Source organism: Taudactylus pleione, unplaced genomic scaffold (genome assembly GCF_031769625.1).
Source record: "Taudactylus pleione unplaced genomic scaffold, aTauple2 ptg000451l, whole genome shotgun sequence".
Taxonomy (NCBI): domain Eukaryota; kingdom Metazoa; phylum Chordata; class Amphibia; order Anura; family Myobatrachidae; genus Taudactylus; species Taudactylus pleione.
In genome coordinates, this window is record NW_028284853.1 from 1,555,996 (window position 1) to 1,582,258 (window position 26,263).

The 26,263-nt window shown below is 44.7% G+C and overlaps 1 protein-coding gene across 1 annotated transcript in view; it reads right to left on the minus strand.

Moving 5' to 3' along the window:
• Window positions 1-26,263, minus strand: part of MYO15A (myosin XVA) — a 174,778-nt gene that overhangs the window by 112,748 nt on the left and 35,767 nt on the right. The window contains 12 exon segments of the mRNA XM_088448112.1: window positions 1,799-1,922; window positions 2,936-2,994; window positions 3,070-3,183; window positions 4,074-4,235; window positions 5,422-5,535; window positions 8,998-9,061; window positions 11,150-11,253; window positions 16,220-16,319; window positions 17,729-17,803; window positions 19,690-19,799; window positions 19,882-19,945; window positions 23,583-23,671. Of these exon segments, the coding sequence (XP_088304238.1) occupies window positions 1,799-1,922; window positions 2,936-2,994; window positions 3,070-3,183; window positions 4,074-4,235; window positions 5,422-5,535; window positions 8,998-9,061; window positions 11,150-11,253; window positions 16,220-16,319; window positions 17,729-17,803; window positions 19,690-19,799; window positions 19,882-19,945; window positions 23,583-23,671 (1,179 nt within the window).

Here is a 26,263-nt window from a genome sequence, read left to right on the forward strand (position 1 = left end):
CAGCCTGAGGGCAGCTGGGTGGGGGCCTGACTATTTTGTCAGTCCCGGGCCCCACAATTTCTGCTGGCAGCCCTGAGTTCCAGTGGTGTGCCTGCACTCGCGGCTGCATTCCCAATCGCAGAACCACAGTCAGAGGCCAGTTTCAGAGGAACAGTTGACCCTGTATCTGTGCAGCCCAGGGCTTACTTCAGTAGTTGATGTGCGCCCAATGTTGCCTGGATAGTGGTGCGTTCTCGGTGGATCAACACTTACTCATTATGACGCACACTATTTCAGACATGGAGTCTGTTAGCGGGCATCAGCATATTTATGCACATACATTGTGAGTGCGAGCGCAATTGAGAATGCAATAGCATACAACTCTGAATCAGGTCCTAATGGTGGGTACACCCTGGGCGATATTACTGAGCGACTGCACGATTACGACATCATAATCGTGCAATCGCTCAGTAATCGTGCACAAATCGTGCACTTTTATGTCGGAAACGACCAGCGATGTGCACTCCCGCTGGTCATTTCCGACATATGCCATCGCCTGAACATGCAGCACAATCTGACGACCTCGTCAGGATGCTGCATGTTGGGGAATGGGGGAGAGAGCGTGGCGCTGAACGATATCGTTAATGATATCGTTCAGCGGCTGTGCTCAATGTCATGAACGACATTGGCCACAGCCTGCCGGGGAGCATATCGTCTAGTGTGTACGCACCTTAAGTCACAATAACAAGTATGTTTTGCAGTATTCAATAATTGAACACAGTCATGTCAAAGTTGTGCCCTGTTGTGCGCCCTGACAACCCGTCCAGGATTCCTAGGCCTTGCTAATCCCAGACAGGCAGTGACGGGAAATCCCATGACACGATGGCGCTGGTGGTATCACTGCCTGTGCGTCACAGGCCAGCACTCACTGTCGCTCCTCCTCCAGCATGCCCCGCGGCCACCTTCTCTGAATGTTCCTTTTGGCTACAGGTGCCAACAGATTGAACAGACCCAATATCCCCCTTGGACAGACAGCTGAAGGTAAGATGGGGCTCTGGGCAGACATAAGGGCATGAACGGCTGCCTTTAATGGTCTTAGAGATAAACTTTACGAGGGGGCTCTGGGCAGAAATAAGGGCATGAGGCGCTCTGGGCAGACATAAGGGTAAGAGAGGGCTCTGGGCAGAAGTAAGGGCATGAGGAGGCTTTGGCATATAATGGGAAATGAGGGGCTCTGAGGCATATAAAAGGGTATAAGGGGATTTCTGTTCTGAAATATATGGGCATTAGGGGGCTGATACATATTTAGTTACACAAGAGGGGTCTGGACTGGTATATAAAGGGGTCTGAGGTGCACTGTGGAATATAAAGGGGCATGGTGGGGCTCTGGGCAGACAGCAGGGCATGAGTGGGCTCTTAGGCATTTAAAGGGGCATGAAGGGGTTCTTAGCTGGAATATATTGCATGAGTGGGATTTTTATTAGAGTGGTAAATAAATGGCTGTCCTGGCCATGCCTCCTGGTCACACCCCCTGTTTGGGAACCTCGCCCACCCCCCCACCCCCCCAAAACTTTTAATTTCCCCTATCGTGGCGCCAGGGAGGATGAAAGTTTGACAAGGCTGATTTAAGATTAAAAAAAAAGATTCTATGAAGAGCAATATTAGTGTATTGCATTTTACACTAGTAGAATTATAATAGTCAGGAATACCAGCAGGGAATGATATGGGCACAACCAGGAATGGAGGGTAAAGAATATCTGTAATTAATAAGTGCAGAAAAGAGTGGAAGTATAAATCCCACATAATAATATTATCTCACCTCAAAGCCATAAATATCCAATATAGCAATGGAAAGAGCATCTTGTTTGGGGTAGACCAGCTTGTTAATTCTGTCTGTGAGCCAGCTGAAGAGCAGCGAATATAAAATCTTGGCAATTGCGTCTCTGTAATAGACAGTAACAACATCTGCCTGACCACCAATGAGGAGAATGTGGTATTTTCTGTACCCAACCTATTACTCCAGCCAATCTAGAACTCTATATTCCTGCCATCCCAAAAATATTTTATTCATTTATGTGTAGCAGATTTGATCACATATATCAGGGGTCTTTAACCTTTAAAACAGTGTGGGCCACATAAAAAAATTAAATGAAGCCCTAGAGCCACTAAGCTATATTTAGTGGCCCTAGGCCTAGGGCTTCGTTGACATATACTAATCATAAATATGATTACCTAAGCATTTCTGTGTTACCAGTCAAACTGGAAATGGGGTGTAAAAAGTAAACCATACATACACTAAATAATTATCGTTCCAACCACCCAACTGTCTGGCTGGTTGGAACGATAATCTGCTCGAAAAATTTACAAAAACGGTCATTTCATCTAGCTGAAAAAAATCAAGCGTCCTTATTTATTTCATGAGAGTACATAACAATAAAGAAAACAAACAAACAAATATAATGGAATAAAGCTGCAAATTGCCTATTAGAAATGCATTGTGGTAATTTAACTTAAATGTCAGCCTTTTTTGTCAATTGTACTTCCGTATATCTTACCGTAAACAAGCTTGGAGGGTTAGGCTGTGGGGGGGAGAGTTAGGGATAGGCTGTGGTAGGTGGGAGGGTTAGGATACGGGCAGGAGGGTTAGGCTGCGGTAGGTGGGAGGATTAGGCTGCGGGTAGGAGGGTTAGGGTTAGGTTGCAGTAGGTGGGAAGATTAGGCTGCGGGAAAGGTGGGATAAGGGATATGGTAGGGGTACTTACCTGCAGGATTCAGGATTCTGACTGTCAGAATGCCGGTGTTGGTATTCTGACGTCCGGCATCCCGACCGCTGGGATCCCGAACCGAACCCTCTGAATGTAATCTTGGGCACAGCAAGAATCAATTTGTCTTCATAGATTTTATGCTGCTTAGAAAGTCACCTCTAAGATAAGACTGTACTACACCTCATGCTTACCTGGCATCAACAGCACTATCCACAGTCAGAGGAGTTAAGATCTTTTCTCTCATTGTTTCCTGCACAACCAAAGAAAATGATTTGTCTTTTTGCCCCTGTATATCTGTTTGTGTTCTCTCCTGCCATATACTCACAGTCACTTTGTAGGTGATGGCTTTTTGGAGTCCCTCATGGGATATTTGTAGTAGCTCAGACACCACACGTATCTCACTTGCGCTCACCACCGATGCCACCTCCTGGGACTCTGTCTGCAAACATAGGGCACCTCAGTGCATACAGGGCTAATTTATTCTCATCTAACGGGAACCTGAGCTATATGCTGCAATCTGATCGAGGATCTGTAATATTTGTATGTTGGATGCCCTGGTAAAGGGAACACCTCATCTTGGGGTACATTTCTCATATGAAAGGAAGTGAGGCAAATAATTACAAATATTAATACTCAGCTTTTCTAAATTGGTGCAGAGAGGTTAACTCTGCATCACTACCCCTCACCACCACCTCCATGCCTCCTCAAATGAAAATAACCTTGACCATAAACTATCCTGGGATAATCCTGAGATTATGGAACACCATGGCAGAACTCAACCTCAGGCCTCAGGAGCAAAATGCTGAATAAAAAATAAATGTAACATATAACTTTTAAATAAAAAGTAAAAATCCATCATGGGACATTGACGATATAAAATCAATTAAACAACCCATTAAATAGAGTAGTTTAAACTAAAATGCTGAATAATTACTAACTTCAAATTGCTAATTTACAATATGGGTTTGTTATTATTGTGGTGAATCTGTGAAGTTTGGATAAGGCCAATGTTAAAATATGTCATCGATATACCTGTATCCAGCAGACATGCACTATTGTAGCCATTACTTGTGGCTCCATGTAGTTTATATTTACCAGAATTTTAATTTGGTGTTGTTTGGTTTCATCACACTGAAACTCCACAAATAAGTATATTTGACCTACTACTGTATATGGGAGGGTGGGGTGCACAAATATGCAAATTGTACTGTATCTTAAGTCTAAAGGATTTATTGTAAATGTATTCCAAATAATGACCCCTTATCCATGTGTAGCTTGAGGTTAAACAAGTTAATGTTGAGTGTACAAATAACGTTGAGTGTGCTGCACCTCATATTTCTCAAAGTAGACGTTGCCCAGGTGCAGGATGGAAGAGAGGATCCGAAAGATGCTGTCCTGGTCCTCAATGGTGAAGCTGAGGGACTCCATGGCGTTTAGGAGCCTTCTGAAATCTTCGGCATCACTTTTAGAAGGAATCTCACAGTTACCTCCCTAAATATAGAGATACCAATATTTGGCAGGTAAGGGAGCAGAGGTCACCAGCTTTTCAATACAGTTAGCTTTGCAAACACATAGTCCAGAGGTTTACTTAAATCCAGTGTATAACATGTGGAAGGAGGAGGTGCAGGGAGCGTGATATATATTGTTTGCTATAGAGCATAGGCATGCAAAGGGTCTTGATGAGGTGTGTGTGGGCCACGGGGATGGCGGGTTTCTAATCAATGGGACCTATGGGTGAGGGGGGGAGCAATGTCACTGAGGCATCTATTACTACTGGATACTTTATAGCTAAGTGGGAAGGGAGATAAAGTTATAATTGGGTCCTATGGACAATGGAGGAGGCTTTACACCCCATTGGATTATTTTTTTTTTTATTCATATATTTAAACAAATTTGCCTCACAGACACCTAAACTGAAATCTCTAGAGATAATCTCACCTGCTCTTGCTTGCTGTCTGGGAACACATGAAAGATTTTTGGCAACTAAGGGCCTGATTCAGGAGAGGATGGAATTGCAAAGCCGAACATAAGTTGCATTGAAATTCCGTCCTGCAAAAATGCAAATGCAGCAGGAGGTGTCTGATACCTCCTTGCTGCATCTGCGAACCCCAGCGCTGCGACCGAGGTCGCAGCCTTTGGTCAGGCTGTGGTAGCTAAAGCTTACCGCAACCTGACTGGGTCTTGGCAGCCTGCAAGGCCAGGAAGTCTGTGTCCATGGACGCAGATCCTGGCCTTGCCATCCCAGCACCGCCCTGCAAATGCCTCTGCCTGTCAGTCAGGCAGAGGCATACAGGGGCGTTGCCTGTATCTATCCTGGGGCAGGGTCGTTGAGAGCTGTACGGAGCCCAGGTACTGAGGGGTGTGGCCAATTCTGGGAGGTGTGGTCAGACTCCCTCTAAATGAAAAGCAGCTGACTCAGGTACCTCCAACAAGCCTGGGCAATCAGTAGCCCACCTCCAACCTATCGACGTGGCTGTCCTAGGGTCACGCTAGTATTTCTCTTCTTTTTGAAAGAGGAACTGTCTAAGTATTTTCATAGTGGCATCTCATAATACCTGATATAACAACACTGAGTAGTCACTACTGATGTATTTAATCCTCCACATTGCAGATGGTCCAAATATTGGCCAATGGGCTCTTGCAGTCAAATTTTACAACACAAGAACCGGCATCTCACCTGGTTCAGGTAGTAATACGTTTCGGCATCCTGAAGGTAGAATATCTGCTTCTGTTGCGAGGGGAGACCAGCCAGCATCTCATAGAAAATGTGGTAATTCCTCTCGTTTTTGGCCTATAATTAGCGTCAGGGATTACAAACAGTATCTCTTCACAACTATGTCATTACATTTGAATTAAAAAAAATTATGAAAAACATTTTTTACATGTTGATTGGTAATTTTCTACAATTCTTGCTCTGAACCTTTTTATTGAATTCAGGAAAGATCACCCACCCCTAATCCACCCATATCCATCCCACAGTGCAAATATTTGACATTAACAGATGCTATCTCCTGAGTCCACAAATCCATGTACTAATACATTTACGCAAAAGAAGGTTATGATATCACAATAGAGCAGTGGTTCCCAAACCGGGTGCCGTCGGGCACTTGCAGGGGTGCTAGGAGTTGGTGGTCTAGGACCAAATCAAATTATTTATGGTCCAGGTGATAGACAAAACTAGTAGTGGTGGCTGACAGTCATAAAATATGTGGAGAAGCAGAAGCACAACCTGTCCACCACCACATAACTGGACCTAAGGATGGCTAATTTAATCATTTATGCTGAATTTCACAGTAATGCTGGGTACACACTGGCCGACATATCGGCTGTTCAATTGAACAGCCGATTTATCGTGTGCGTGTAGGCGGGTGTGTACCAGCGATGTGTCTGTGAATGACGTCGTTCACAGACATATCGCGTCGGCTGTGCAACATAGCCGATGGCCGATATATCTGCAGACATATCAGCTCATCGTGCTGTGTGTACGGGCGATCAGCCGACCACTGTACACTAGCTGGGCGGGCACATGTAAATGCCCGCCCAGTTGTGATGTCAGGCACGACACATCGGGCTGACAATTGGTAAGTGTATAATACTGTGTGTGAACTTACTGTACCAATCGTCAGATAGGACAGTGGAATGGCCAGTTGGCTGATCCATCGTCCTAGTGTGTACCCAGCTTTAGAAACTTTTGGCCTAGGGGTGCCATGAAAAAAATGCTGATACTTTAGGGCACCTGTGATTCAAGAAAGTTTGGGAGCCACTGCTATAGAGCATTTGCTGTGACAGACCCACTCTACTGCCTGCTCTAATATTAAATCTGTTCATGGCTCTTCAAGTGTGGACAGATTGCAGTATTTGAGCAGGACGTGATTCGGCACTGAACATCAGACAAGTCTCTGCTCCCCTTGATTTGCGATGCAATCAATATCCCGACTGCGGGATTCCAGCGGTCATAATGCCGAAGGTACAGTCAGGTGCATAAATATTGGGACATTGAAAGAATTTTCATATTTTGGCCTCTATTCACCACCACAATGGCTTTGAAATGAAACAAACAAGATGTGCTTTAACTGCAGACTTTCAGATTTAATTTGAGGGTAATTACATCCAAATCAGGTGAACGGTGTAGGAATTACAGCGGTTTCTATATGTGCCTCCCACTTTTTAAGGGGCCAAAAGTAATGGGACAAACTAAACAATCCTAAATCTAACTTTCACTTTTTAATAGTTTGTTGCAAATCCTTTGCAGGCAAATACAGCCTGAAGTCTGGAACACATAGACATCACCAGACGCTGGGTTTCATCCCTGGTGATGCTCTGCCAGGCCTCTACTGCAAATGTCTTCAGTTCCTGCTTGTTCTTGGGGCATTTTCCCTTCAGTATTGTCTTCATCAAGTGAAATGCATGCTCAATCGGATTCAGGTCAGGGGATTGACTTGGCCATTGCATAACATTCCACTTTTTAGCCTTAAAAAACTCTGGTTGCTTTTGCAGTATGCTTTGGGTCATTGTCCATCTGCACTGTGAAGCGTCGTCCAATGAGTTCTGAAGCATTTGACTGAATATGAGCATATAATATTTCCCGAAACACTTCAGAATTCATTCTGCTGCTTTCGTCAGCAGTCACATCATCAATAAATACAAGGGAACCAGCTCCATTGGCAGCCATACATGCCCACGCCATGACACTACCACCACCATGCTTCACTGATGAGGTGGTATGTTTTGGATCATGAGCAGTTCTTTACCTTCTCCATACTCTTCTCTTCCCATCACTCTGGTACAAGTTGATCTTTGTCTCATCTGTCCATAGGATGTTGTTCCAGAACTGTTATGGCTTTTTTAGATGTTGTTTGGCAAACTCTAATCTGGTCTTCCTGTTTTTGTGGCTCACCAATGGTTTACATCTTGTGGTGAACCCTCTATATTCACTCTTGTGAAGTCTTATCTTGATTGTTGACTTTGACACATATACACCTACCTCCTGGAGAGTGTTCTTGATTTGGCCAACTATTGTGAAGGGGTTTTTCTTCACCAGGGAAATAATTCTTCTGTCATCATTTCCGTGGTCTTCCGGGTCTTTTGGTGTTGCTGAGCTCTCCGGTGCGTTCTTTCTTTTTAAGAATGTTCCAAACAGTTGATTTGGCCACACCTAATGTTTTTGCTATCTCTCTGATGGGTTTGTTTTGATTTTTCAGCCTAATGATGGCTTGCTTCACTGATAGTGACAGCTCTTTGGATCTCATATTGAGAGTCGACAGCAACTGATTCCAAATGCAAATGTTACACCTAGAATCTACTCCAGACCTTTTACCTGCTTAATTGATAATGAAATAACGAGGGAGCAGCCCACTCCTGTCCATGAAATAGCTTTTGAGTTGAAAGTCCCATTACTTTTGGCCCCTTAAAAAGTGGGAGGCACATATAGAAACCGTTGTAATTCCTACACCGTTCACCTGATTTGGATGTAATTACCCTCAAATTAAATCTGAAAGTCTGCAGTTAAAGCACATCTTGTTTGTTTCATTTCAAAGCCATTGTGGTGAATAGAGGCCAAAATATGAAAATTCTGTTACTGTCCCAATATTTATTCACCTTACTGTAAATAGTGGGGTTAGGGGTCAGTTAGTGTTAGGGGTAGACCCTAGGGGGCGTGTTAGGGTTAGGAACTAAGTGGGGAGGGTTAGAGTGCGGGGAAGGGGAGGCTAGGTTCAGGCATCAGGGAGGGACGGTTAGGGTAGGGAGAGGGGAAGGGTTAGGATACCGACCGAGAGACGTCAGTATCCTAACCCTGTCGGGATGCCGGCCTCTGGATTCTAACCGCCGGATCCCGAGTCCCGGCATCCCGTACCCATCGCCCGGATTTTCTTTATGGAAACCTGTAAAACTCTCTGCCTAATATTATATAAAAGAGGTATCCTGGGAAATACTGCCAGATCTGTGACTCATGTACAGTGGGGCCATTTTTACAATAGGGGTACTAAGCCTTGGAGAGAGAGAAAGTTGACAGAGATAAATTACAAACCAATCAGCTCCTAACTGTCATTTTTCAAGCACAGCCTGTAAGTGACAGTTAGGAGCTGCTTGGTTGGTGCTTTAACTACATCCACTTTATCTCTCTCCAAGGCTTAGTACATAGACGCCTAAGTTTGATTTTCTGACTTGAATCTGTTTGTTCTGTTACTAGAACCTGACAGTCAGAATTTGCAGGTAATCTGATTAATAGAAGAAGGAGGACGACAGAAGTTACCTGAAATACGATTCTGGATTTTTCAAGCAGGTATTGGGATGTTATGGCACCACAAATCACACCCCTGTGAGGGAAGGCAACATGTCATTGGGATGAATGAAAGTGAGAAGTGCACCACACTTGTCACACAGGAGGGAACATTTGAAAAGTTTAAAAGCCAGAAAGTAATTTTTACTGATAAAGAATGAAGGCTGAGAGTGTCAGCTCCCATGGAAAGTGATTATTCCAACACCACTATCAAAGCAAACCTTGCCAGTTCCATGTGTTCATACAATTGTTGGCTACTGTGCAGCATTTCAACATACCTGCCAGCGGTATGCAGTCAGAATGCCGACGGTCTAAATGCCGACCGTCGGCATCTCGACTGTCTAATCCCGGCAAGTGTCTAATGACAGGCGTCGAAATCCCAACGCCTGTCATTAGACCTACGCCGGGAGCCCGACACCCGGCTTACCGATCAAAGGCAAGCCGGGCGCTGGGCGCGGACAGCCACGGGAGGAAAGGTTAGGCTAGGGGCTCCTGAGGGGGACTTAGGGTTAGGCACCCCCCCGGGAGGTTAGGGTTAGGCTAGGGGAAGGGGGTGTTAGGGTTAGGCACCCCCCCCCAGGAGACTTAGGCTACGGGGAAAGGGGGTTAGGTTTAGGCACTTAGAAGGGGGTTAGGGTTAGGCACTTGGGGGAGAGGTTAGGGTTAGGCACCCCTAAGGGAGGGTTAGGGTGGAGAGGTTAGGTTAGTAAATAGAAAAAATACTCACCTATCGGGATCTAAACTGCCGGGCTTCCGCTGTCGAGATTTGAACTGATTCCACTGCCAGCAGCCCAGTATGTTTGGTGGCTGAAAGGGGTGGTGCCTGTCTGGAAAGGGGTGTGTCGGTACAGAGTGGGTGTGGTTCTGGTGGATCTGGGTGTGGTTTGGGTGAATCAGAATTGTAGGCTACTTTATTCTGAATGATCAATTGGGAATATTTGCAGACATGTTATAATTTATAAGTGCATAAATCATAACACTACATCAGAATGCACTCTAATATTATTTATATTAGAATACCCATGACATACACAACACATTGTTTTAAAAAAATATTTCAATGTAATGTCCATTTTATTAACGTCATAGCATTATTTTAGATTTATAATCTTTTTTTAACCTTTCAACTTTTTTTGTAAATTAGATCAGTAGAGAGTCCAGGATAACAGGTGTTCTCTCTTCTCTTAATAAACTGTGGGGGAATGACTATGTAAAGGCCCCCATACATCTGCAATGGATTGGGGCGTTTGGCGATGGTTGTCCAAAATAAATCGACAATCTATGTACTTCCCCAATTGACGATTGCGATCAAAAAGTGATCGCAATCGTCAAATAAGGTTGCCCAACATGTTGCATTTCACAGATCAATCGGGGCTTTAGATTGCTGGTGTATGGAGACAATCAGCTGATTTTCCGATCGTTACTAGTAAAACAATCGTCCTTTCAAGATTGGCAGATTAGGAAATCGTTAGATCAGGCAAAAAATCGTCAAATAGTTCAATTGTGGTTTTTAGATTGCTGATATATAGGTGCATTCAGAGTGTCAAAGACATCAGATTGGACAAGTGGTGGCACCTGGCCAATCAGGTGTGTGCGAGCCCTGACACAGTGTTGCTCCTCCCTAGATCCTCATATGCCAGGCTTGCCGACTTTCTGACTGCCCCTTCCGGGAGGGAGCAGCCAGATCGGCATGACAGGGGACGCGGCCAGCACAAAGAGGCGGGCCGACCAGACTACGAGTATTTGTGGGCGGGGGCAGAGCCACGTGATCGCGTCATTTTGGCCCCACCCCCGCCACACAATGGCGATATTACAGGCATTGTGAACCAGGGGGCGGGACCAAAATTACACGATTCAGTGTGAAACGCGTCACCAGCGCCCCCCGCTATGGGGGCTTCAAAGGTAATTGCGGGGGGGGATAGGAGGGGTGGCCAGCAGCCGGGAGGATTGCCTGCCTTCCGGAGGGTCGGGAGCGGCACCCAATATTTAGGCGGCTCCCAACCAAATCGGGAGGGTAGGCAAGTATGTCATATGCCCTTTAAAGAGCCTGTCAATGCAAAATGACTGCGTTGGAATGATCTTATATTACTCCCATCTATCACAAGTATAGGTATCTATTACTCACTCCTCCAGATAGATTTCCACGAATTTCCCAAAGCGGCTGGAGTTATCGTTTCGGACTGTTTTGGCATTTCCGAAAGATTCCAACAGAGGTGTGGCCTCTAGAATCTGAGGAGAGGAATGACATGGAAAACTGGCCTCCAGCAACATGTTCAGTACACACCCAAACATATGTCATTTTATAGAAAGACATGCATGGAAGAGTCTGTATACACACATAAACCTCTCAGTAGTACATGATTAATATTCAGTCACAACGAACACATGCTTAGACCCAATGATTTATATTGGGGTATTTTTATGGGTGTGGTTCAGTATGTCAACAGTATCAAGGTCGACCCCTGAAGGTCGAGTGTTTTTGAATGTCTGCAGTAAAAAAAAAAAGGTCTGTCGACATGTATTTAGAGCGACCAAAATGTTGACGTGTTTTTTTTTTTTTTTAATGTTATATTAGCCTGACCCCTAACACTAAAAATCATGAAAAAAACAAAAACACGTCGACATTTTAGTGCTGACATGGTAAGGTCGACCTTTTGATTGTGTTGACCATTTAACCCCGACGACCTAAATTCAGAATACGTCGACCATCTGGGGGTTGACCTTCTGAATGTTGACCTTTTTATTGTCGACCAATCAACCAGTATCCATTTTTACAGCGTTTAGTAAATACACACCGCCGGGCACATGTGATGTACATATGAATACATTTGTATAAATTAGTGTTTTCCTGGCTTATTACTTATATCAATATAACATTTTAAATACACACATTACACAGCAATTTGAGATAAAATATGGGTAAAGTGAACCTGCCTTATATAAGAGTCCCAAATTACGTTCCAAAATGACAAACGACCATAGCCTGTCTAAACTGGAGATGTTTAACATTGTTTGTTCCTATATTATGTAGGACGGTACTGCTCTCTGTTATCAGCCATTTTCTGCTACACAGGGCTGACACCTGAGATTAGCGTCAGGTGGTCAGCTGTGTGCAAGAAAACATATTCCAACAACCTGATTTCAAACATCTTCAGTTTTGATAAGGTCCTGCAAGTATTGCATATATATTTGTGAATAATAATAATAGCTCTATTATGTGAGGCGAGTTGCTTTCTAAGCTTATTATTAGTGGCCTAAGGGGCTGATTCAGACCCGCTCGCGAGCGCATAGCACTCACAAGCGGGTCGATGGTGGGCCATTGCGCACGCGCGGCGTGCACGAGCCCCGGAGCGAGTGAGTAATCACTCGCTCCGGGGCTCACTACAAGACGGGGCCGCAGCTCGCCCCGTTTTGTAGGCAGGGAGGGGGGGTGGCAGCACAAACGGCGGCGTTTCCGAAGGAACGTCTGACGTTTGTGGGTAGCCCTACTGACATCACTAGTGACTATTAGAGCAGGAAGTCCACTTGGACTTGCAAGACCTGAGCCCCTACCACAGGGTCTCCTCGCAAGCCCGATGGTCGCGATAATCGCGACCACCGCCATGCTGCGCGCACACGCTGTGGGTGGTCACCCACAGCCATGCGAGCGGCCTGGAGGCCAATAAAAAAAAAAAGGGATGGCCTGATTCAGAGGAGGCTCTGAATCAGGCCCTAAATCTTTGTTTCTATCTATGTTATTCTCTTATTCAAATAATGAGTAGACAGATTTTCTAAGTGCTCTAAAAGCATAAAATCATGTTGCCCTTTCTCAATGCTCTTTTAACGTAAGAAATTATATGTTCAGCACCAAAGTTTATTTATCGAGACAAATCCTTGTTTGCAGGGAGTTGGCATTAATAACTAACATGACATTTAGAACCGTATTCAATGTGAGCCGATCCGCGATACTTTTTCGCGGCCAGGACTTTTCGCCTACTTTGCCTGTTTTGTAAGCGGAAAAGTATTGCGTGCGTGCCCGATTTACCCCGTATTCAATTTGAAAGTACGGGAAAACGGGACCCGGCGAAACTTGAACAGGCGGAAAGTCCTGTCAGATTTGGGGAAATCAGCCTGACACCCCCACAAGATGCTCTGACATGGGGTTTCACTATGGTACCCCCCAATTTGGCTTGCTGAAGGTATTTGGTGTTTTTAAAAGGGCTCAATAGCTGCTAAATAGCGTTTTTATATGCGTGATGCAGAATAGTATTCAGGAGTATTTTTTCCTGAAAATAACTTATCCCAGCAAATTTGGGGTACTTGAAAATTGGGGTCAGCATATTTAAAAGTTGCTAAAGTGAATTTGAAAAAAACATGAAAAATCCACCTGCCGCAAGTACCTGCAATAAATAAAACACTTGGGGCCCCCCCCAGAGTCAAGTTCGCTAGTTTTTAACTTTGTACCCCAACTTTTTTTTTTTGCCCCCTTTCTCAAATTCATTTTTTGGTGTGTCCTTAAGTAATTTTGACAATTTTTTTTATACAGTTTACCTTTGGGGGACTGTCTGAAGGCTGCACGGGTGTTCCCGCAACGTTGCACCCCAAAAGCCCAATTCTGCACTTTTTTCCGCCTGCCATTCATAGGCGAAACTTTTTCGCCTAGTACATTGCATTGACTTTCTGCCTAGGCGGAAAGTCTTTCAAATTGAATACGGTGTAAAACCAAAACAGGCAAAAATTACTTTTTCGCGGATGACGTATCGCGGATCCGGATTTTAGCGCCCAAATTACTCTCTTGGGTAATGTTAGTAAATAGCTCACTGAGGGGCCCATTTATTAGTTATTGCATCTGCAACACTATCTGGGCACAATCTCAGCGCCCATGATCACATTGCAAGATATGATCGTAGCCTGGAATATAACAAAAGCACCCGCAGGGACAGGGGCTCTGAAAGGAACCCGTCCCTGCAATGTTCCGGGAGTGAAGTGACCGCGTCAGTGGCCTCTTCACTTTAGTGCCGGGGATCCTGCGGATGTGTGGTCTTCAGACCACACATGCGCTGCGCCCATTGCTGGGGGAGGGTTGCTGTGGAGGTATCTGCTGCGATCCCTCCATAATACATCTGGGGGATGCTTAGTATTTACAGGTATGCCCCGAAAATGGGTGTTTTCAGTGAATACATCACAAATATTAAATGATAAATGGGCTCCTGACAATGAGAACAGATCTCTGATTGCTTCATGCGGAAATGACAACAATAACAAAACAGCCCATACACAGATCAGGGGGATGATAATAAAATATCTAATAGACAATACCTCTATCTGCAATGTCCAGGGAGAGCAAGGAAATAGGCAGAGACACAATTAATATTGTTATATTTTATCTGTAAGGCTTCAGTACTGTACAGGAGCGCATAAAGGCTGCTTCAGAATAACGTAGCATTATTGATATATTTTATATATAGTACTGTATTATACTGTATAGTATTGTTGGTAATGAAAACTTTCCAATATACTAAAGTGCCGTAAATAATAAAGGGATGCGGTTATAATCCCGGCAAGTGGGATGCCGGCGCTTAGAATACCGGCGCTGGAATCCCGAAACCTGTCAGCATCCTGGTGCCAGCATCCCAAAGGTAAGTAGTGGGGTTAGCGGGAGGGTTAGGGGTTAGGGCTAGGGACTAGGGAATGGTTAGGTTTAGGAACTGGGGAGGGAGGGAGGGTTAGGTGTAGGGAGAGGAGAAGCAAACGGTATAGTAACCCTGCCGGGATGCCGGCTTCAGGATTTTGACCGCTGGGATCCCGAGCGCTGGCATCTTGTACCCAACCCGTAATAAATAGGCAACAAATTAGGCTACACTAAGCAGTAATTTAGCAGGAAAACAGAAACGTTTAATTCCCACATAAATAGTTGGAGACTGGTCTTTAGGAAGCAGTTGCAAACACTGGGATGTTAACAAGCACCTAAGAATGCGCTATGGCTGTGATGGGCAACAAATGGCCATAGTGCCGCATGTGGCCCTCTGAGTATTTACGTGTGGTCACCAAGTAGAGATGGCCATCAACCATAAGTGGTTAACCAATATGTATTGTTAACTACCGATGGCCGATGGTTCTCTGCCATCGATGGCAGACTAGGACCCGATGGTTCCCCCTCTCCCCAATGTCACAGAGCTTAGCCCCTCATTCCAGTGTCTCACTAAACCCTGCCCCTGATTCTGATTTGCCCATGGAACACCATGCCCCCCAGCAGCGGTGGCCATTGAGGAGTGCAACCATCGATGGTTCACCATGGATAGCTTTGTGCCATTGATGTTACTCACTGACGGAAATGATCGACTGCCCACCAATGGCCATCTTTAACCCCAAGGGCGCAGAGAGGGAGGAGGAGTGGGTAATGATTGCAGGGAGGCGTAGCAACGCCTCCGCTGTGCCGTGGCACGCCCCCAACTATGCAGTGGCCACAACCCCCAAAGCTTTGTGGAGCAAGAGACAAGAGGGAGTAGGCACGTCCCGTTCTATGGCCACGATCTCCTACAACACCCAGGCCAGGAGTCTCAGCGACCCTGGTGGTCCCTAGATCCTTCCTGCTTTATTGTCAGATTTGTTTGTTATAGATTGTAAGAATTTTTTTTTTTAACTCATTACTGAGATTAGGGATCATGTGCAGCCCATTTGAAGGCCTGGAGTGTACCTGTTTGTATATCCGTGAGCTATTGGGTGCATTTGCGGAAACAAAAAAAATGCTTTTGCACATTTGGAAATGACATTTGCTGACTGGGAGACGGAAGGCTTGCCAACACTGGAAAATATTTTTACTAATACTATACAACCAATATTAACTACTGATAGTCTTTGCATAACAGTACCAATCAAAATAGGAGCATTGAGCGTGCGTCAGGCTCATTATTAAGCTCACATTTTCTTATGTATAGTTTTGCATGGTTCATAGTATGTCATGTGTTTACTGATCACTACTATTTACTAACATATGCTAATTTTATTCTTTTTGTTGTCCATTTTAAGAACATTTAATGAGAGCTGCCACTATCTACTATGGCAGTGCGTTGCTCCGCAATCAAATAGTGAAGCCATTGGAATGTCCGCTAGGACATAAGTTTTGTTTTTTGTTTTTTCCAGAAAATTTTTATTTGTGTTATCGGTCATTTCACAGAGAACGTCTGCTACTATCACGGTATTCACTGCACAGAACACAGCTCACCTGGTTTGTCACGCCGCGCCTCTGATTTACCGCTACCAGGTAACGCAGTACCAGCTTTGTGGCTTCTGTTTTACCAGATCCACTTTCACCACTGGCGATAAAACAAAAAAACATTCTGAAGTTTAGAAACAGAACAGAGCAGAGCCAGTCAGACCCATGTGAGCTCTCTCATATCTTACCTGTTCCCAGAGATTGCTACCCGCTGGGGTAATTGAAGGATTACAACTGAGAATCCCTGCACTCAATGCCAAACCAAAAATGTCCATCGCTAGATTGCCATCGAATAGTGGCAGCATTTAGTCATTGCCTGGAAACGAATCGATGGATTAACCATCAATGGTTAAACCATACACACGCGCAGTAAGAGCCGGGATTTCGTGCATGCGCAGTAGAGCGGCTGATAGCAGGTACTTAGCTATTGGTAACCTTCATGGTTGGTAATGCGGTCGCTCTCTTATTAGCGGTTGCGGGAATATGCAAATAGTGATCTCACTTTGTGCTCCACAGAGCAATGGAGCGTACGAGCGGTGAGACGCCCACTTTCAGGCTGTGTGCTCTGCACATTTGCGATGGAGATTGCAAACACTCCAACATCGATGAAACATCGGTCACACTGTCGACACTTGCAGTAGCCTAGGGTCTACTCTAGCTGCTCTCCTCTAATCCAACTAAACATGGCTCTGAAGCATTGGATTCATGACTGGGAACCTTGCAGTGTGACACTCTCATAACACACCCATGAAACGGCCCCTTTTTTGCAATGACTTTAGGTCACCTCCCAGTCTGCACCCTGATACGGCCAGGGATCGCTAACATCTTCTCAGGTGATACCGTCCACGATTGCGACCGCATTGGCTACTTGGGTTCGCGTATGCGCAGTAATAGATTTCTGGATTTTTTTACGCATGTGTAGTAGCAAAACATCGCTCAACTGCGCAACTATCTGCACTGCACCATCGCTGAATCAGACCCAATGAACAAAAAAATTATTTCCATCGAACCAGGGACATCAGTGTCTATCCCTACAGTAGGCCAAACCAATACCTATGTATTATGCTAATTGTCGTAGTATCCTAATATGTCCGCGCTCTGATAAAACCAGTGATCAGTGCTCCACTGCACCATTGGTGGTGTGCACTGATGATGCTCTCTGCCAGTTGGACAGGTTAAATAGCATGTGGGTGCCCCATTTCCGTGACATCGACCACCATAGAAAGGGTGGTACCGCAGCCTACTTGCAGTACCATTTGTGGCCTGAACCAATATTGATGATGAAATTGCAGTCTGTGCACACCACCAAATGGGGCACAAAGAAATGGCCACAATAGGGTCTCGCCCTGCTTATGACACATTTCCTCCGGTACATTATACTTTAATGTTCCTTACTTCTTGTTCTTTTCCAGTTACAACAAACACAGCCAAATGCTAGTTGATATTAGATACCCATTAATTCATTCAACACTGATGGAAGTTTAGCCTAGGCCACAAATTCCTACTCACCTAATGATAATACACTGGTTGTGTTTGGCATCCATGAGTTTGGTGTAGGCTACATTTACAATAGCAAAAAGGTGCCTGGAAGGGAAACATAAATATAGAGTATAGCTTACCGTGAATTCATTTTCAGTTTATATTCTGAATTACAGTAGTGAAACAAGACATCATCAAGCCAAATGTAATGTTTACCTGTCCTCTATACACAGTGTTGGCAGCCATTTTGTGGGCTGCTCCAATATTCAGAGTCACCAGGAGCTAATTATTTCACTGTGGAATCTAAATGGATGCCACAATTGTGTGTAGGTGACAGGTACGCTTTAATGGATTTAGCGCACTGCTAATAAACTTGATGCATCTTAAACAGATAATGGAGGTAAGTATCATTATTCTCAAACAGCCATCCAAGCACTTTGAATACTGTATGCACTAAATTCAGAGCATTCTCCTGGGGGAACAAAGGGGTGAGAGACAGAAAGGTTGGCATTGCAAGGAGTTAGGTGGATGTGGGTCTTTCTCTGCTAAATATGAATTGGGAGCATGTGATGGGATTATTTTGATGAGACACACTGGTGGGTAAAGCATATTTCCAGGGCGTTCCATGGTTTGTGTGAGGCTGCATGGCCCCTTTTCTCAACACCCCAAGTTGTCCCAGATGAAGTCTCATCCCTTTCCAACCTTCCGTATTATTAAAATCCTTCATAAACAGAGGAGGAAATGTGCTAAGCCTTTGAGAGTGATAAATGGAGAGAGATAAAGTACCAACCAATCAGCTCCTAACTGTCACTATACAGGCGGTGTGTTTCAAAAATGGCAGTTAGGAGCTGATTGGTTGGTACTTTATCTCTCTCCACTTTATCACTCTCCAAGGCTTGGTACATATCCCACAAAGTGACACGTGCAATAAAAGTAATCTTCGTTCTAAAAGGGATCACTTAAATTACAACAAATTTGATTTTAAGAGTTTGCACTTTAAAAGAAAGCGCTCCTAAAGTGTTTTGTTGGTCAGGCTTTGAGGTAACGTTTCACTCTTTCACCAAGCGCAATTCCAGATACAGATACCATTACCCGCATATCGGGGTGCAGATTGATTTCTCTTAGGTAGGCCCAGAAAGTAATTTGGGAGGCAGACAAGTGAGTGCGCTTGTGGCGAGAAAGTACCACTGAGAGACACTTTTTGCTCTTCCCTAATGGTAACAAAAAAATGTACAATTCTAAATTCGGTGTTCTGCTAAATAATTGTTGTCTACTAATACTTGCTGACAGAGACTTCAGCCTCTTGTTACCTCATTACAGATATCACCACTGAATAATAAGAACTCAGGGCCTGATTCAGAGCCGGACGCTATTTGCGGACGGTTGTTCTGAAAAAGGGGCCGGATATTTAAATTAAGCGCTCGCTCTTTGCGGTCTGTTGACGCCTCTATGTCTGAACGAGCGAACGAAACATGCGCTCGCTATTTTGAAAAAACGCCCCCTGGCCGCTCGCATCATACGTCATCTCCGCTATTTATTAGATTAATCGAGTACATCGACCGGTATATGAACTGCTCGCTATTCTTGTCGTAGCATTTTCCTACCGCAATCATGCGAGCAGTTCAGGCTAAAAGACAACCAAGTGACGTGGTCAATGACGCTGCTTTGTTAATTATGCACTCCCATTAAACGCCCGTTTTGACCGTTTGGCATGCCTGCGTTCGGATCTCCACTCCCCGTTTTCAAGCACCTTCCCCTGTTACCACCCACAAACGCCTCATCCTGTCACTCATATTAGCAGGCATTCGCTATTTTGCGAGCACACGATTTCCGACCGCACTGACTGGTTGGCGCATGCGCATTACAACCCATACACATGCACAGATGTGCGAACATCGCTCGGAACGAACGAGCGGCTCTGAATCAGGCCCTAAATACATGACAAATAAGAATAGAAGATACAAAAAAAAGGTTACACAGAATAAACTTACGGAGGATTCTCTCCCAAGGCTCTCCCTTCATAAAGCAACACATGGTCCGTTCCATACATATTCAGCATCTTGTAAGGGTTTAAAGACAGGAGGATGCTACCAATGTATGTCTAAGAAAGGGGAGAAGAAGTGTGTCACTGCCAATCATAAAGGCAGCCATGATGGGAAACATGGTGTAAGAAGGCTACTCACATATATCAACTCTCTGTCAAATCTCTTCCGCAGGTTGTTGAGGACTGAGGCTTCTTGCAGGTCCCTGCAAGGTAGAAGCAGCTGCATAACATTGTTCATTGCAGTAGCTAAAAGAGATTTAAAAGTGCACTACCCCAGGGCTTATGGGTGTCAGCTGAATCATGAGATTGAGGGGTCTATTTATCAAGCAGTGAAAAGTGTGGAGAAGGGGACCAGTGGAGAAGTGGCCCATAGCAACCAATCAGCTTTCAAGTAGCATTTATCAAGTACAGTCTATAAAATAATAGGTTGTCCTCCAGACATCGAGTGGTGTCAGTCAGTGTAGCGGGCGGAGGCATGTAGCTTTCCCTCTCAGCGCTGCAACTGTAGCCACGCCTCCGCCCTCTATTTGTTCCTTGCAAGTTAATTAAAAATAAATAATGTTTAGTGCTTGAAGGGCCGGTATGACATACCGCTGCATACCAGCACACTTCGAGCACTGTATAAATATATATATATATATATATATATATATATACCGTGTTTCCCCGATAATAAGACACTGTCTTATTTTTTTTTTTGTTAACAAAAACACCCTAGGGCTTATTTTTGGGGTAGGTCTTATATTAATTTTGACAGCAGTGCCCTTATGCAGGCTCCCCCCCTTGCAGAAGTGTCCCATATGCAGGCCACCCCCTTGCAGGCCCCCTTGCAAAAGTGCCCCTTATGCAGCCCCCCCCTTGCAGAAGTGCCCCTTATGCATGCCCCCCCCTTGTGGAAGTGCCACTTATGCATGCCCCCCCCCCTTGCAGGCCCCCTTGTGGAAGTGCCGCTTATGCAGGTCCCCCCCTGTAGCAGTGTCCCTTATTGCAGTGCACTTACCTGACTCGCCGCCATCTGGGATGGCGCTCTCATCTGCGCACTGCCTGGATCTAACATGATCCAGCAGGCGCGGCCGCACAGGATCCTCAGCGCGCGGGTGACATCATGACGTCACCCGCGCACTGCATGACTGGGAACGCTGGTCTCTGCAGCGTTCCCAGCTGAAAATGAGTTCAGGTAGGTCTTATTTTCGGGGTAGGGCTTAATTTGGACCGGGTTTCAAAATTAAGGGTAGGTTTTATTTTCGGGGTAGGTCTTATTATCGGGGAAACACGGTATACACATACAGTCAGGTCCATAAATATTGGGACATTGACAGATTTTTCATATTTTGGCCTCTATTCACCACCACAATGGCTTTGAAATGAAACAAACAAGATGTTATTTAACTGCAGACTTTCAGATTTAATTTGAGAGTAATTACATCCAAATCAGGTGAACGGTGTAGGAATTACAACGGTTTCTATATGTGCCTCCCACTTTTTAAGGGGCCAAAAGTAATGGGGGACAAACTAAACAATCCTAAATCTAACTTTCACTTTTTAATACTTTGTTGCAAAACCTTTGCAGGCAATTACAGCCTGAAGTCTGGAACGCATAGACATCACCAGACGATGGGTTTCATCCCTGGTGATGCTCTGCCAGGCCTCTACTGCAAATGCCTTCAGTTCCTGCTTGTTCTTGGGGCATTTTCCCTTCAGTTTTGTCTTCATCAAGTGAAATGCATGCTCAATCAGATTCAGGTCAGGGGATTTACTTGGCCATTGCATAACATTCCACTTTTTATCCTTAAAAAACTCTTTGGTTGCTTTTGCAGTATGCTTCGGGTCATTGTCCATCTGCACTGTGAAGCGCCGTCCAATGAGTTCTGAAGCATTTGACTGAATATGAGCATATAATATTGCCCGAAACACTTCAGAATTCATTCTGCTGCTTTTGTCAGCAGTCACATCATCAATAAATACAAGGGAACCAGTTCCATTGGCAGCCATACATACCCACGCCATGACACTACCACCACCATGCTTCACTGATGAGGTGGTATGTTTTGGATCATGAGCAGTTCCTTTCCTTCTCCATACTCTTCTCTTCCCCATCACTCTGGTACAAGTTGATCTTTGTCTCATCTGTCCATAGGATGTTGTTCCAAAACTGTAATGGCTTTTTTAGATGGTCTTCCTGTTTTTGAGGCTCACCAACGGTTTACATCTTGTGGTGAACCCTCTATATTCACTCTTATGAAGTCTTCTCTTGATTGTTGACTTTGACACATATACACCTACGTCCTGGAGAGTGTACTTGATTTGGCCAACTGTTGTGAAGGGATTTTTCTTCACCAGGGAAATAATTCTTCTGTCATCCACCACAGTTGTTTTCCGGGGTCTTCCGGGTCTTTTGGTGTTGCTGAGCTCTCCGGTGCGTTCTTTCTTTTTAAGAATATTCCAAACAGTTGATTTGGTCACACCTAATGTTTTTGATATCTCTCTGATGGGTTTGTTATGATTTTTCAGCCTAATGATGGCTTGCTTCACTGATAGTGACAGCTCTTTGGATCTCATATTGAGAGTCGACAGCAACTGATTCCAAATGCAAATGTCACACCTAGAATCAACTCCAGACCTTTTACCTGCTTAATTGATAATGAAATAACAAGGGAATAGCCCACACCTGTCCATGAAATAGCTTTTGAGTTGATAGTCCCATTACTTTTGGCCCCTTAAAAAGTGGGAGGCACATATTGAAACTGTTGTAATTCCTACACCGTTCACCTGATTTGGATGTAATTACCCTGAAATTAAAACTGAAAGTCTGCAGTTAAAGTACATCTTGTTTGTTTCATTTCAAAGCCATTGTGGTGGTGAATAGAGGCCAAAATATTAAAATTCTGTCAATGTCCCAATATTTATGGACCTGACTGTATGTGTATATATATATATATATTATATATATATATATAAAATCAGAAAACCCAGCACTCACCATGTTTAAACACTCACAATGATGTATAAATAAATAAATAAATAATGGGGATTTGGTTCGTGGATTGATCAATGCATTTAAGCCCGCAGCCCACATCACGGGACCCCACTTTTCTGCAGGTCCTACACTATCCGTCACACTGATGGAAACCTGGTAGCTGCTATCACAAGGTTAGACTGAAAAAATGTTACCTGGTTTAAAGCTCACCTGCCAGCTAATGGCTTTTAAAGGTAAGGCAGTCACCTAACATAGCTTCTATCATACTACCAAAAAGACAGCTGACACAGGTTAATATAAACGAGTTTGCACATGGGGTGCATGGGAAAGCTATGATCACAAGAGGTTCATAAAAAATTAACCGCATAAACAAAGTCAGACTTTATATATATATATATATATATATATATATATATATACACACAAGATAAAAGGTTAATACTTGCCCAGGTACCCTCTAGAGCAACCAGTACTCCAATGTATAATGGGAGACAGGCGGCACTCCAAGTTGTTGTAATGTTCAAGAATAGACGACAAGCTGTGTCAGAATTCAACATTTCAGTCTTGTGACCTTTATCAAGAACTTCTTGATAAAGGTCGAAAGACCGAAACGTTGAATTCTGACACAGCTTGTCGTCTATTTTTGAACATTACAAGAACTTGGATTGCCGCCTATAACCCATGTTATATATATATATATATATATATACATCTCTCAAATGCAATAAAGTATATAAATGTCAAAATACTTAACATTGCCCACAAGGCCCATACTGGGTACAACTCAGCATGTGAATGTCCCTGTTGTGTCATTTTATTTTGCTATTATTGTCCAGAATGTCTGAGTGCTCGGAAATACTCACTCCATTTGTGTCATATCCTGGGTTCCATTCTCATCCTGCTCTTGGTTGGATTTGGGCCCCGCATTCTGTGGCCTCTGCATGGGTTGCATCTTTGGGAAACCAATGAAAAGATTTAAATAAATGAAGAATTTAGACTTTCCCATACCCCACCTTTACTTGTACGTTGTTCCAGGCTACATTAGTAGTGTTAACCATTGCAAGAGTCCTGGTGGTCTATTTACTAAAGTGAGAGTTTTTAGAAGTGGAGATGTTGCCCATAGCAACCAATCAGATTCTAGCTATTATCTTCTAGAAGGTGCTAGTTAAATGTTAAGTAGAATCTGATTGGTTGCTATGGGCAACATCTCCATTTCTAAAAACCCTCACTTTAGTAAATATACCCCCTACTGTCTGCTTCATAAACAGTGCTACCCTGTCCTTGTATTACTCACTCTCTGAACCCATTTTATAAACATCGCACCATACGGCCATCCATCCTGGCCCACACCACTCTCCTCTCTTGTGTTTCCACACGATTTGTCAAATCTAGGTACTGCTTATCCCGCCCTCTGTAACCTTGGTAACGCGCCCAAGATGGCTGCCTCGTCTGGTACTTTGGGGGACAATCCGTGGATAAAATAATGCTATGGGTAACCTGTATTTTGTATATTATGTTGTCATACTCTGTACTGTACCTCTCCAAAATGTAATCATACCTGTGCATATTGCTTATCCCTCCCACCATAACCTACAGTATATAGTGCATCCAAGATGGCTTCCACACTTGTGGGTGCAATGAGCAGTGCAATTTTTGCACTGACCAACTGCAGCCCTTTAGGACGGGGTGTGTGAATGGTTCCGTACCCCAGGGCAACTACACCCTGCGGCCAGTAGCCCTGCTTCATTGCTGCCCAGAGCTTCCAAAGTCGCTGAACAGCAGTGATCCTGTTTGAACAGCAGCCACAGGCTGAGACAGATTTTCATCTGTTGTATGTTTTGCACAGTTCATATCATGTAGAACCAAGTTGGTAAGGTGGCAGATTATAATGTAGGGGCTTATTTATCTTATTTATTTACAAATCCGCATATTGTGCCAATAAGGACCATTTTTTCAGGGGTATATAATATGTTATCCTTGAGTCGTTGGGACGATGGCTACAATAAAAGTAAGTCGCTGCAATGAGAAAGTCGTAATGTGATCCATTTACTTCCAGGTGCAGTGTGAAGTAGTTGCGATGGGCGTTGGGTTCAGCTACAGCCCACCAGAGAGGGATTACAAGATCACAAGGCTGACCTGCTCAGGGGCCCTGTGCCCATTAACTCTTTATACTTACCTGTCCGTTGTCTCCAGTAGCACGGAGCGGCGGCCATTTTCCCGGTGACTTGTGCATGCGCAGTACTGCTGTCCCCGGGAAACCAGCGCAGGTGCCATTTTCCCACGAGGCCTGCACATGTGCAGTAGATTCTGGCACTAAGCCAGGATCTACTGCCGCACCACCGGTCGCGGCACCGCAAGAGAGAGGAGGGGGCCCGCACTGAGTCTGCACATGGGCCCCCTCTCTTAAAACGCCCTGGGCCTGCTCCATAGTGGTAAGTGGGGTAACTCCATCTTCAGATGACAAATGTTTAGTTTTCGGAGCTTGATCATTTGCACTAGTGCAACGTCTCCATACACTGTATAGTGACTGCGTTATGCAGAGATATTTGGATCATATGTGGGAGTCATCTGCATTATCTACTGCTTTTGGCATTGGTAGATATTTGCTTTACAGCGGCTGTTTCCACATTATGCAATTGGCCAAAGGGCTTGATAAATAGGTCCCTAAATATTGGTTTCATAGTTCTTTCTGGCTACCTCTTAGAGTAGGCCTAGCCAACCTGTGGCTCTCCAGCTGTTGTGAAACTACACATCCCAACATGCCCTGCCACAGTTTTAGCATTCCCTAATAACAAAATTGTGGCAGGGCATTCTGGGACTTGTAGTTTCACAGCAGCTGGAATAAATGCCACATATAAGTGCCACTTCTTCTCTGCTAATGGCAGGGGTGAAAATAGGCTTTATGACACCTGCAGCCAAGACTTGGCTCTGTGCTACTCCACTGAAGGTAGTAATCACCCTCGGATTGCTTGGATACAGTCATCAATATTGTAAAAACTGAAATGTATATAAAGTGAGGACAAAACCGACCACAGGGCTGGATAAGTAGAGAGCATCAGTGACCGTAATAGAGCATTGCAGTGACCGCCATATAATACTGACAACATCACAGTGAGCGCCAGATAATGCAGAGAACATCACATTGACTGCCATATAATGCAAAGCACATCGTAGTGGCCATCAGTCACTGGCGTCACATGGGGGGGCGGACCGCACCCGGGTGTCACCAGCCGAGGGGTGACACCAAAGTGCTGGCTCCCCCTCAGTGACATGAGCCGGATGCTGCATACAGGCTGGTCCCCGGGGACAGCCTGCACCTTCGGCACCCCCAGTGTGACAAAAAATGGGGGTACACGCCCACACCCTCGAGGCCACACCCCTTATTTTCCGATGCGCAGTACAAGCTCCCCGCCACTGCCCGCACCGGGCGCAAACTGAGGTAAGGACGCCACTGCCACCAGTGACGGCCGTATAATACGGAGAGTATCAGTGACTGCCATACAATACATAGCGCATCACAGTAACCTCCAGGAACGGACTGGGG